The sequence below is a fragment of the Triturus cristatus genome, chromosome 6, assembly GCF_964204655.1.
Source record: "Triturus cristatus chromosome 6, aTriCri1.1, whole genome shotgun sequence".
Taxonomy (NCBI): Eukaryota; Metazoa; Chordata; class Amphibia; order Caudata; family Salamandridae; genus Triturus; species Triturus cristatus.
The window spans coordinates 396,736,486-396,750,166 of record NC_140589.1 but is presented as its reverse complement, the minus strand read 5'-3'; the positions used below and the strand labels follow the sequence as shown (position 1 = coordinate 396,750,166).

General features: G+C 48.8%; 1 protein-coding gene across 6 annotated transcripts in view; it reads right to left on the bottom strand.

Annotated features, from left to right (window-relative positions):
- FBXO25 (F-box protein 25) overlaps positions 1–13,681 on the bottom strand; it is a 491,440-nt gene that overhangs the window by 190,125 nt on the left and 287,634 nt on the right. For all 6 annotated transcript variants that reach the window (XM_085610798.1, XM_085610797.1, XM_085610802.1 and 3 more), the window contains one exon: positions 263–406. In XM_085610798.1, the coding sequence (XP_085466924.1) occupies positions 263–406 (144 nt within the window). The remainder of the gene's footprint in view (positions 1–262; positions 407–13,681) is intronic.

The following is a 13,681-nucleotide window of genomic DNA, read 5'->3' as shown; positions in this document are numbered from 1 at the left end:
AATATGTTAAGCCTTCTTTAAGTATTCTGTGAGAGGGTTATATGTGGGATGCCAGGAATGCAGAACAAATGAAGGTTCACTGGTTACACTAATGAACCAAACAAAATAATCTACATCTGCATGTTTGCAGAGTATAAGCCTTTTATTGCAACAGAGAGTTACATTAAGCAGTTAGGAAATGAGCAGGTATCTGGACAGAAACCCCTCTCTAGAATTTGGTAAGGCAAAAATATGATTGAACAAATTATGTAAAATATTTTACCTTCCAGAAAAGAATGCTGCAGTGCCGGCAGAAATGCAAAGTGTCTCCATACTGCTCTTTTTTTGGATAGTACTTCTCAAGTGCAAAGTACATCAGTTTCCAGTCAATGTGTCCATTTTCAGAAAGCATTAAATGCCTACAGACCTACAAATGACATTTTACTTTACATTAAAAAATGCTGAAAGAGATTAATAATTCAAAACATCTCACAGAAATAGTACTTATTAATTCACTCTACAAATTCCACATTCCTCCCCCCAAAAAAAGGTAGACAAAACGTATACACCACAGTGTCATCAGCAAGGTAATTAAAATAAATACAGTACAGTCCAATGTGAAAAGTGACTGAGCATATAAATTGCTAAAACTCATTTCAATATTTATTTTTATTTATTCATAAAGTTTTATATAGTGCGAACAAGATCCCAAGGGATATTAGAGCGCTTTACATTAGGATGGGAGGAGGACATACATGCAAAATCGCTAACAAGTAGTCATGACACACAAACAGGAATGATCACTGATTCAGGGACAGTTGCACCATGGAAGGTAAAACATTAGGCAAATAAAAGCGAGCACAGATGGGGCCATTGTAAAAGGAAAAGAGGAGTAGAAACAAAAGAAGGTACAGTGGAAGTGAGAGCAATGTCCAAGGAAGGTAATACAGTAAACAAGTAAAAGCACTCCCTGAAGGGGTCTTTGTATAGGAAAAGAGGAGAATTAACACAAGATGATACAAAGGAGGTAAAAGCAATGACTTTGAGCAGGTGGGCCAAGCCCAATTAGGGTAAGAATTTGTTCATAAAGAATCTTTTGGCTTCCACTTTGAACGCCGTTGAAGAGAGTTCCATATCTTTGGGGCAACGCCTGAGAAGGCTCTGTGACAGGTTCTATTCTTCCTAAGGATGGGTGGTTTCAAGAGGAAAGTATTGGCACTCCTTGAGTTTCTTGCCCCACAAGATAGCTCTTGTGCAAGGTACCTGGGAGTATTTAAGTGAAGAGCTTTGTGCATCAGAGCAGCAATCTTTAACTGAATACGTGCATCATACGGCAACCATTTGAGAGATTTTTCGACAGGGGATATGTGCTCATTTCGCTTGGAGCCCGTCACCGGCCTGGCCGCGGAGTTCAGTGATACACTTAGGGGAGCCAGGGTGTATTTAGGAAGGCCACAGAGGGTCGCACTGCCGTAGTCAACCCTCGGCAGGACAAGCGCTTGGACCACCTGTTTGAAATCGTTTTGAGGAAGAAAAGGTTTGATATCCTGGAGTGTACTCAACCGGTGATTTGCTCCCTTGCACACCTTATGATGAGAGGAGTGCAGTTGAATGTCGTGAGGAGATTTAACCAAAGGTCAAGTTTGGGGGTGTGGTTCGGAGGGGAGATGACCATGAATTCTGTTTTGGCGGAGTTGAGAAGGAGATGGTTCCCAGTTAACCATCTTTGAGTAGATGATAAGATCGTGTTGAGAGAGATGAGATTTTCCGTGGAAGGGATTTTCACATAGATCTGTGTATCGTCCGCATACATACATACATATGGAAGAGAGTGTCCGTGGAGTTTAAAAAGTTAGCTAATGGTTCCAAGAACAGGTTGAAGAGGATAGGTGATAGGGCGGACCCTTGTGGAACCCTCATGAGGACTGGAGAGGGCTGGGAGAGAGAGAGGTTTGCCTTGAGCCTTTGAGATCTGTGGTGGAGGAAAGACGAAAACCATTGAAGCACCTGACCAGAAAAACCCATCCTGTTTTTCAGAATGTCAAGATTGTTGTCATGATTAACCGTGTCGAATGCAGAGGAAAGGTCCAGGAGGATCAGGAGGCAGGATTAGTTTTGGTCCAGCATTTTTAAAATGTCATCCATAACGTGGGTGAGTGCCGATTCAGTGCTATGCCCCTTTCGAAAGCCAGATTGATGCTGGTCGAGGAGTTGGTAATTCTCTATGTGAGCACAGAGTTGGGATTGTACGCATTTTTCAAAGAGTTTTACTAGGGTGGGAATGTTGGAGATAGGACGAAAGGTATTGAGATCAGCCTTGTCTGCATTAGGTTTTTTCAGTATAGGTGATACCTGAGCCGCTTTTAAGCAGTTGGGGATCAAGCCTTGTGAAAGGGAAGTGTTTACAATCTTTGTCCAAGTGGGGATGAGTACATTCTTGATTTCTTTGAAGATGGCCCGGGGCAACGGATCATTGAAGTGGTTGGATTGGTTTATATTCTTGAGGATCTTGGTGATGTCTTTTTCACTAAAAGGAGTGAAGGTGCTCCGAGCCGCATTGTTCTTGAGGTTCTGGTTAGAATAGCCGCGCTTTTATAGGTGGTCAGGAAGTGAAACGTCACTGGAGGAGGGCAAAAGATCCTTCTTAGAGGAGAGGTCAATGGTGAAGAGTCTTGCTTTCTCAGTGAAGAAAGCAGCAAGTTCATCGGCGGAGGGAGAGCTGCCCCCAGGGTCAGAGTGATTTGGACCAACCGCTGATTGCTGTTTGACCAGTTCGAAGAGTTTCTTAGGGCGGTTTGCCGCTTGATCAAGTTGGTGTCTGAAATAGTCAGTCTTCGTGCTCTTAATTTGTTTGTTGTAAAGGCTCCTGGCCGCTCTAAGGAGTTTTAGGTGGTCCAAAGAGGGATTGGATCGCCAGGAACGTTCGAGTGCTCTCAGGTTGCATTGTTCCGTGTTTAAATGGTCATTAAACCAGGGTTTGGATAGTTTTGTTGAGGCATTTTTTTGTTGGATTGAATCAAAGTCATCCATGATGTTGGAGATGGTCGAGTTGTAGGAGTCGGTGAGAGACTGCACTTCAATCTAGTCGGTTAGGGAGGAGAGGGCCGATTTACAGTGGGTAGCTATTTCATCAGAGTTGTTCACAGTGCAAACATTCTTCCACGGAATCAGAGACTGCAGCACATGGCTCTTTTTGCACGGTCTTTCCCAGATGTTTGCATGCCTTCTGTTGATGTACTAAGTTTGGTTGCTGTTTGGACTTTACCACTGCTAACCAGCACTAGTGTGCTTGCCCTCTCTCCCTAAAACATAGTACAATTAGCATATACCTTATTAGTACATTGAATTTGTTTATAAATTCCAAGTAAATGGCCTGTAAACTAACTGTTATCTGGACCTGCAGCATTTATTGCGCCGCCCACTGAAATAGCTTTTAGAAACTTGCCTCACGCCTGCCACTGCAGCCTATATGTTTAAACTGCCATTTTGACCTGGCAAAATAAACCATTTTCCTTGTGCCTAAACCTTCCTTTTTTCATACCTATAAGTCACCCCTTAGGTAGGGCCTAAAGGCTCATAAGGCAGGGTGTACAGCATTTAAAAAGTAGGACATGAGGGTCTACGTTTTACATGTCCTAGCAGGGTAAAACTTCCAGATCAATTTTTCACTGTTGTAAGAATTATCTCTCTCATTGACTAACACTAGGTTAGCTTATTACATTTATTAAGTGCTAATTTTGGGTAGAGAGCAGATGGAGATATGGTGTTTACACTCAAATGAATTGCAATTTAAAATCTTCTGTCATCGTAAAGTCGGGTTTTACCTCGCAATGCTGAAAATTCCAGTTTTAGAAAGCAGGCATCATCTTGTCCTAACCATTTGTGCCTTCTGCAGTATCCTGGGTCATATGACTGTTGATGGCTCTGCTGATGGAGTTTGTGTATTCCTTCTAAACAGTGAGACAAAAGTGGACTAGAAATGGCTATGGCTTGGATAGTTCCCATCTAGAGCAATCACTATCTGGCATATGTATGAGGACAACAAAAAAAAATAAATGGCTTTGGTGGACTATCCTGCCAGGATGGCTGGGGGCAGAGCTGTGCTGTGCCCCACTTGCAATTCAAAGGGCTTGCCTTTAGCACACACAAAAGAACCTGACACTAGTCCTTTGTCACCCTGACTTCTTAAAAACTTGACAGGGAAAGGAAGGACTTTCCAGAATCAGAGGTGGAGATAGTATTGGGAATCCCCACACTTCACCAGGTATAAATATTCGACCTCCAGAGCCACTCTACAGTAGGCTCCTTGAATTGTGGACATTGCAGCCTGACTTGTTCTCCAGAGAAGTGCCCTGCTACCACCAGAAGACTATCTTGTTGCTTGCGGACTATCTTGACCTCCAGAGGGCTGACCTGCTGCTTGAGGCCTGTCCTGCTCTGAGAAAGAAGACTGGACCTGCTTACCTTCATCACATGCGAACCTGAGTGACTCCAAGGGTCAGTTGGCTGGCCACCTGTCTGACAACCTGTCTGAGCTACAGGGACATAACCAGCGCCAGAGGCCTCCCAGGACTTTCCCAGCTGACCTGCTGCACTACACTACACTAGCCTAGACCTACTTGAGACCTGCTGGCCTCTGCTGGAGTGAGTTCACCCTGACACAAATTGTGGTCGCGTCCACCCCCCTTAACCAATAACCCACATTCTTACAGAGGCCATCAAAAGAACATCAATATTAACATTAATTATTATGACCACAACCTGTCACTGTTCTTCTTTCACCTCTAAGTGAACAGATTCGGTCGTGATATACCAGAGTCATAATTAGAGGTGGGAGCGTCCCTGAAAGTTCGAACCAGGCTTGAACCAGAAGCCCGCTTTTGGTTTAGCTCAAGGTCCACTTGAAACCTCAAGGTCAAATAGAGTTGAGTTTTCACACGAGGCGATGTGCCAGGGGCTATAGCTGCAGTACATGCAACCTTGTGAACCAGGTTCAAATCCCAGCAAATATCCCTGAGCTGGAAAGAAAGGTGTAAAACAGTCTGTTGTGAAGTACGCTTGTGTCTTTGGCAAAAGCTGGAGCTACATAAAACTACCAAACTGGGTTCTATCATGCTCTAATCTCATCCTCCAAGAATGAAGGACCAGCATTAATCTCCTACATTAGTAAAAGATATTCAGTTAGTGGGTTTACGTTTGAATTGCACAGTACGAAACTGGAACATTTGGGCTAAATCGGGTTCACCTGCTTGATCAAATTGTGTGATCCAAGGTAAATGTGTAATTTATTGAGTCTTATTTTTGCTCATAATTCCGTGAGAGCATTTTCAAACAACAAGAATTTGGTATGTGCACTACATAAAAACCTCTACTGAGTTTGATTTATTAGCCTATAATGTTGTTACATCTATAATATGAATCTAGGCCACACATGATAACTGATTTACCTCTTAGTCCACAAATAGCTGTCATCAGGGTGGGAGCAGGAACAGGCACACGTCCGAAACATACACGATCGCGGGTCGGATAACGACACCGGAATTATGCCGTTTGCTTGTGCCGGGATCCCGCCCGGCGGGGACTTACCCCCTCCAGGTGGAGGTGGCCCGGGGGTGCATCCGGCGCATACACCGACTCGCACCAGATAGGCCCTCGTATTCACCGTTGCTCCCGCTGGTGGGCTGGCCCAAAAACACCCGGTTCTTCACCCCTGCCATGCTTCGGGAGTGGACCTCTCGGGAGGTCACCGAGGCAGAAATACTATTCGCGGAGGGACACCTCCGGCCATTCCAGCAACTCATTGATGAATACGATCTCCCCCGGGACAATTCTTGCGGCACCGCCAGCTCCTTAGTCATTTTCTGCCGTACTGTGATCTCACACTAGGAGAGCCCCCCACGCATCCAGTCCTCCACACGATACTGCGAATGGGACGGGGTCGTCACCTCACCACCTGGCTGTACAAGTCCATTCGGGAGTTGACGCCCCTATCATTGGCGCCCCTGCGGACCCTTTGTGAGGAGGAGGTGGGACGGGCGTTTCATGACAACGAATGGGACAGGGCACTCGAATTTCCCAAAAAAGTGTCTCGGAACGCCCGTTTCAAAAATATACAATATTACATTCTTCACAGGGCCTACTTGACCCCAGCGCGCCTCCAGCGTTTCTATCCCGATACAATTTTCCTCTGCCCCCGCTGTCAGGCGCAGGATGCAGATTTCCTCCATATGTTTTGGTCATGCCCGGGGATCCAAATCTACTGGTCGACTATCCACGAGAACCTCCGTGAGCTCACGGGGTTGCCCCATCTAGACACCTGGGAGTACTGCGCACTGGGGATAATGGGCCGGAAGCAGCGGCACAAAGTGCCTATACGATTTGTCTCATTAGCACACCTCCTGGCTAAGCGATGCATAGCTATGAATTGGCGCTCCCCTACGGGCCCCCCGATGGCGGCATGGAGGGGGGCGGTGCTCAAGTGGTCTGCGGCTGAGGAGGACACTCTGCGAGAGGAGGAGGCGAAGGGCATACGCAAAACCCCGATATCCCTGGAGTGGGCGCTGATAATGCATCAGTTTAAACAATCCCAACCCCTAGCTGATCAGAACACGACCGCGACAACCCATACTGCCACACAGCCACGCGCGACACAAACCCACCCAGGTGACGATCCCCCTTAATACTACACACTCACCTTGGGGGGGCCAGGTTCCTCTCCCCGCTGCTACGGGGCCTGCACCCATGCCGTATGTCCACCTGCATAGTCGTACCCCGCCCAGGGGTTCCCAGTGCGCTGCTTCACCAGTTGCCCTACAGACCACCTGAGCTGTAGTCTGGCTGACCCTTCTCTGACGGTCCATGGCTGCCCCTAGTTTCCCTTCCCTGGTTGGTATTATATAGTATGGCAAACACCGGTTACACTGCACAGGAGTGTGGTGAAGGTTATTGTAAACGTGATGATTGATCTCCCCTGATGGGACACTTGTACTCTGCGATATTGTCATCCAACAATGATATGTAACGAAATTACTAACAAATGCCAATAAAAACATGTTTAAAAAAAAAAATCAGGGTGGGAGCAGGAATATTTATCTCCCTGTACAGGTTTAAGAATTCTGAGCCTTATTCACAAAGGTAAACTTTTACTTATGGTGTAGGTTTACAGTTCTTTTACTATTTACAAACTACGAGTGTAGTTTTACATGTAGTATCTTTATGACTGCAAAGACAGTCCAACCTTTTTATGTGCGCAGTTGCCCGTAGGCATAAAGATACTACACATAAAATTACAATTATAGTTTGTGACTAGCAAAAAATAGTAAACTTACATCAAAAGTGTAAGTTTACCTTTGGATACAAAAGCCCTCACAATAATAAGTACTTTCTGGTGCAGAAACAAAATGTGGTGTAATAAGATGGAACACTCCAGAATTTTGAAAACACTGATCTATTCAAACAGAATGTTTAGTGCATGATTTGCAAGTCAAATATTTTCAAGGCTCGGCTCGCCCACGTACGGTCCCTTTTAACTCCTTGATAGCCTTAGCTTTGCTCTCGGTCGGGTCTCCCTGTTAATTTGCTGACTCGCCCACCTCTAGTAATTATACCTTGCTTTAAGCCTGGCTCCCAGTGCCTGTTATATGACAGTTTTGATATTAATACGCTTAGAAAAGGAACTGGCAATGCTAATCATTTTGCATGTTTACATTTTGACTATACACAGAAAAGGGTACAAACACGTATCACGTTTAAATGGAGGTTTCACTGCTGCTAATCGTTGTGTACCTGTATAAGATGATAGTAAAGTTTTCTGAATTAATACCTTTGCACTCAACAAAAGCTAAAACAATTGACACTTTCGTTGTATCAGTTGTGCGAAAGCAGTGAATGGTTGTGAAGGACGGATAAAACAGTGCAAGGACTGAGCAAGGATGGAGCTCTAAGCCAGGTGTGGGCGGGGCTGAGCTCTGTGACGCCAAACAGAGTAAGGAGTGGTTTGCCCTCCTTTAAGTGCACATGACAGAGGCCAGGCCAAACTGTCATGCACACTTGGCATGTTCTCCACTGGGCTGTGTTGCCTAGCCCCGTGGAGAATATGCCCAGCCTCCCCAGGCACAGCCCGAGCGTCCAAACAGGAACAATCACGATACTGCTCCAGCAGCGTCATGACTGGCTAGGAGAATCCAGAAGCCTGGGTGCTTCCGGTAGGTCGTGAGGAAGAGGACAGAGGAGACATGTGCTGCAGCACGACGGTGAAGGAAATGGGAAGTACTTTTTTTTTTTTTAAACCAACACCACCCCCGTTCCGAGACGGCCGCCACAAGCGTGAAGGCGAGAATAAAAGCAGCATGGGGAGTTAGTGGTATAGAATGGAGTTGTGTACTGTTTGTAGGAGATGGTGGAAATGTGTGGTAGCTGGAATGGAAGGGTATATAGATATGGTTTGTGTGGTTTTGCAATGTATTTTGGTACAATGATTTGTTCATAGGGTTTGTTTGTAGTAAGTGTGTGGTGTTTATTTGGTGGGAGTGTGTTACTCTGTGGATGTGGATGGTGTAGGGTGGGTATTACTGAATGAGAAAATGGGCAGCATTTCTGGCCCTGGTCCCACCAGTCTCGAACAGGCTCACACAGGCAACTGCCCTTGTCCTCTCCGCCCTTAGCCGAGAAAACCGGGTTGAGACGCCCAAAGCATTGGCCTTTTATAGCCCTAGTAGTCAGGTGACCCCTTCAGCCAATGGGAACCCTAGCCGTAATCTAATCCAATCACAACACTAGCCTTAATCTATAGAACCAATAGGAGACCAAGAACTTACAGCCAATCTTAACCCTAGTCCAAGCACCCAATCAGGCTCTAAACCCTAATATCAATAGAGGTCCTAGCCCTAGTCCCACACCTAGGTGCCGATTAGGATCCTGGAAAAAATTTCCCCGTACGACTCGTATCCGGTCTTTTTACCGTACGAATCGTACAAGTGCCGTACAAACTGCCAAGTACGATTCGCATGGGAAAAAGTCCATACGAATCGCATTGGGAATAATTCCCCACACGTCCTCGGGTCGGAAAATGTGTCCGACACGTCCCCGGACGATTTACCATACAAATGTGAAAAGTGAAGTCCGACCGCGCAAGTACGATCCATCCCGTGCGTCCGATGTTACAACCGTATGGAAAAAACACCGTCCGCACCGAACTCCCATAGCAACCATGGAGACATGTGCCCGCATACGCGCCGAACACCCCCCTAGCCCCCGTATGTACGCGCCCAACCACCCCCCCAGCCCTCGTATGTACGCGCCGAACCCCCACCCATGCATGTACACACCGTACACCCACCCGTGTATATACACCCGTGTACGTACGGCCCGTACCCCCACCCGTGTATGTATGGAGCGTACCCCCACCCCAACAGTGGATGTACGGACCGTACCCTCACCCGCGTATGTATGGAGCGTACCCCCACCCCAACAGTGAATGTACGGACCGTACCCACACCCGCGTATGTATGGAGCGTACCCCCACCCCAACAGTGTATGTATGGACCGTACCCCCACCCGCGTATGTATGGAGCGTACCCCCACCCCAACAGTGTATGTACAGACCATACCCTCACCCGCGTATGTATGGAGCGTACCCCCACCCCAACAGTGTATGGTCGGACCGTACCCTCACCCGTGTATGTACACCAGTGTATGTACGAACCATACCCCCACCCGCGTATATATGGAGCGCACCCCCACCCCAACAGTGTATGTACGGACCGTACCCTCACCCGCGTATGTATGGAGCGTACCCCCACCCCAACAGTGTATGTACGGACCGTACCCCCACCCGTGTATGTACGGAGCGAACACACACCCCACCAGTCTAAGTACGGAGCGCACCCCAGGCCCCAACACCAGCACCCTCACCCAACATCGCGCATGTACGAGTCGTACCAAGCCAGAGACAAGGACAGCACTGTACAACAAAATGGCCGATGTACGCACCGTACAGACGCTAAAAACATACGTACACAACCAGGACAAAGCAAACCAACACAAGAAGACTCCATTCGAATCGCACAAAGCCACAAAACATGTCCAACAAGCACAAATACAACCTATTCACTGACCTGCAACTGCCAAACTCCCAAACAGAGGCCCAAAACACAACCACTCCTTATAACACACCCACCCAAAGTTCAAACACAGCCACACCCACCAATGGACCAATAAAAAGGCCCAACACACACAAACCATGATCCTGTGCAACAGACCCACTGCTGCCAGACCACACAGAGAAACAACTGCACCATACTACAACCTCCACTACACCTTACACCTGCACACCTTCACACAACCACCTTCACAAACACCCCCTCATCACATTCACACACACACCTGCACAACCACACCCACACACCCACAACCATCCACACCCACACCCCCACAACCATCCACACCCACACCCCCACAACCATCCACACCCACACCCCTCACCATGCCCACTAACAAGAATCCAAAGTTCACTAGCCAAGAGTTGGAGGTCCTTGTCGACGAAATCATCAGAGTCGAGCCACACCTCTTTGGAACATTGGTCAGACAGACCAGCATTTCCGAAAAAACAGCCATGTGACAGACGATTGTCGATGCTGTGAATGCTGTTGCGTCCACCAGAAGGACCAGGCATGAATGCCAAGCCAGGTGGTACGATCTGCGGAGGACGGTCCGCCGCAAAATGACCGACGACCACAACCAGGCCAACATCACTGGAGGAGGGCCGCCCCGCAGACGCATACAATACCATCCCTGGGAGGAGAAGGTGATGGCCATACTGCCGCTGGTGGGAGTGGAGGGAGTAGAAGGACTCCGAGAGCCTGGTGAGTACACAAACAACTCACCTCACATGGGGGGGGAACGTCATCCACAACCAAACTCACAATCATGCACGCAACCACCCCAAAGCTATCGCATGACTCAACCACACTCCATAAACACGCACATGCCACTAGCGCCACCATGCCCCATGCACCCAGCTGGACAATGCCAAGTCACAGGCCACAGAAAACACCAACACAAGACACGGTAACCCGGATGGCGGGAGTGTGGGCCTCAAAAATCACATAGTGCAACTCAGAAGCATACAACAATGCCCTCTGCCCATATGGCCTAGGTCACAGCCAGACAAACAGTGTGTCCCCACACAGGAAAGACGTGCCTGCAAATGGCGGACGCCTTGCATGAAGACATGGGGGTGAAGGCACTTTTTGCACATGACAGCAGCTAATGAACAGCCAACACTGTGAAAGAGTGGCAGCACACACCACCACAGCAGCAGCGCAGACACAGACACTACACCCAATGGGTGCCTGGAGATCAGAAACAAACTCACATGAACAAGCCAAGGGCCTTTCAAAGATCTGCAAAAAGTGTGTGCCTAGGAAGCTGGGCTGAGGTGACAGAGGGTGACACACAGAAGGAGGGAGAGGGGGAGAGAGAGGGAGGGAGACACAGGGAGGAGGCTGACACAGGGAGGGAGGGAGAGGGGGACAGAGAGGGAGTGAGAAAGGGATACACAGGGAGACCAATTCAGCCTTGGGTGGTGTGGGAATGTCTGCTCGTCAGCAGGTGGACTGCGTGCATGTAGACAAGGGTGGCCAGTGCCTGAATCCCCCTCTCTTCTCCATGGCAAAACACTGGGCCATGTCTCAACCTGTGCACGAGCACAACGCCAGCTACCTGCATTATATAAGTGTGTGGAACAACTCCATGTGCCCACGTACAGTGCAACACGGAAGGCGCCAATGCATGGCTCGCCACACCTGCTCACTCCACTGCTGACTGCAGTCACAATTGACGCAGCAAGTAAGACTGTCACACATAGGTAAAGTCTCAAAAGCTGTGGCCAAGGGACATACCCATGCACAAGTGCACTGTGAGTGGAATGCAAGACATATCCAAATACCCAGAGGAAATGTGCCAACTTTGAAACGAATGAAACATGGATGTTGCATGGAACAAAAATAACATTGTCTCTCTCACACACAGGTCAACGTCGTGGATCACCCCCCAACACTGGGGGGGAAGACTCACAGGACCTGGCTCTGCGGGATGACGATCCCACCGGCAGCGACGACTCTCACCACTCTGTGGACGACCCCGACCAACCTGGCCCCTCTGGTGTCCAACCACCTGCAGCACCTGTGTCAGGTACAACTGGGCCAACCACCACCCCCACTCCTGCCACTTCCCAGGAGACACCCAGGATCCCTGCCCACCACCACAACGCAGCTAGGCTGACCAGGAGGAACACGGTGTACCGGGCACCCGGGAGGAGGCAGGCGACAACGCAAATGCCACCCCTCAGGGGTCCCGGAGACCCGATGTGCCCACAAGGGCAGGCCAGGTGCAAGTGGGCAGGGGTGGTGGGAGTGGAGGACGGCGGAGGCGCGAGCCTGACCAGTTGGCTGCGGAACCGGTATATTCCCATGTAAGAAACATCCTGGACACATACCGGCAGGACACCACGGGCATGAGCCAGGTTGTGTCCACCCTCAACGAGATGAAGGGGACCCTCGAGGAGATCAAGACCCAGCAGGCCCAGCAACATGCGGAGCAACATGCCTGTCATGGACTCTGATGATTTCCAATGGCAAGGATACCAACTCCACCAGTGAACTTTGGATTCCACACACCCGGAAAGCCCCTCAGGTCATACACCCCCCCCCCCCCCCCCCCAACACGTACCCCAACACAAATAAAAACTTACACGATCAAGAGATGATGCCTACATTTTGCAATTTTACCTTACATGTGTCTTGTAAAGTCTAACCATGCCTGAGTTCTCATATGACTTCAACCATCCATACCCTGGGACCTGAGTCTGGCACAGGACACACATGGGTCACAATGTATTAGGCAAGACAGACATGGAGCACCATACACACCCGTGATGGGCCCAACCAGCTGAGGGGGTGGCCGCACAACCGTGCCGACAGACATATTGAGTACAGCAACAGTCATGCGCAGAGGTCAGGGATCATGTGGAGTGTCCTGGGGGGCACCCAGGTATGTGTAGACAGGTGGCAGAACCATGTCCTGCAAGCTTGAGTCAGGTGGATGCAGAGAATGGTGGCCTGGCCAACGTTGGATGCATGGGGATGGCACATGTCACAATACCCACACAGTCATGGACATCATGCACAATACAGAGTCTAATCCCAGACAAACAGCTTGCATCTTGCTACTCTACACATAGACACATAGCCACTATCACTGAAAACCATGCCAGACATGCCGTATGTACCGTGGCAACACACCAGCATTGACTGAGAAGAGGCACCTTGGAGGCATAGGGACACCTTTATTAGTCATGTATTCCGGAATGCAGAGGCAACTCGGAGTACACATACACAGGTCATGTGGAGTAAAATGTGGGTCCAACACTGGCACCCCCCTTCTGCACCACAAATGCTTGATATCCATGGAACTGGCACACAAGTGTTGGGTAACAGCTAAACACCCCCTGCTGCTCACGGAGAGGCTGCCATACACCATTGATCCTCTGATGTGGAAGTCCCACACCATGTCAAGCCAATGCAAACCATATGTGTCCGAGGGCAGTGTTACACACATTGATGCCATCATCACAATCCACTATCCCATTACAGATGACTGTCAACAAGTCTGACCATCTATTCAGGTGTATCCAGCTACATGT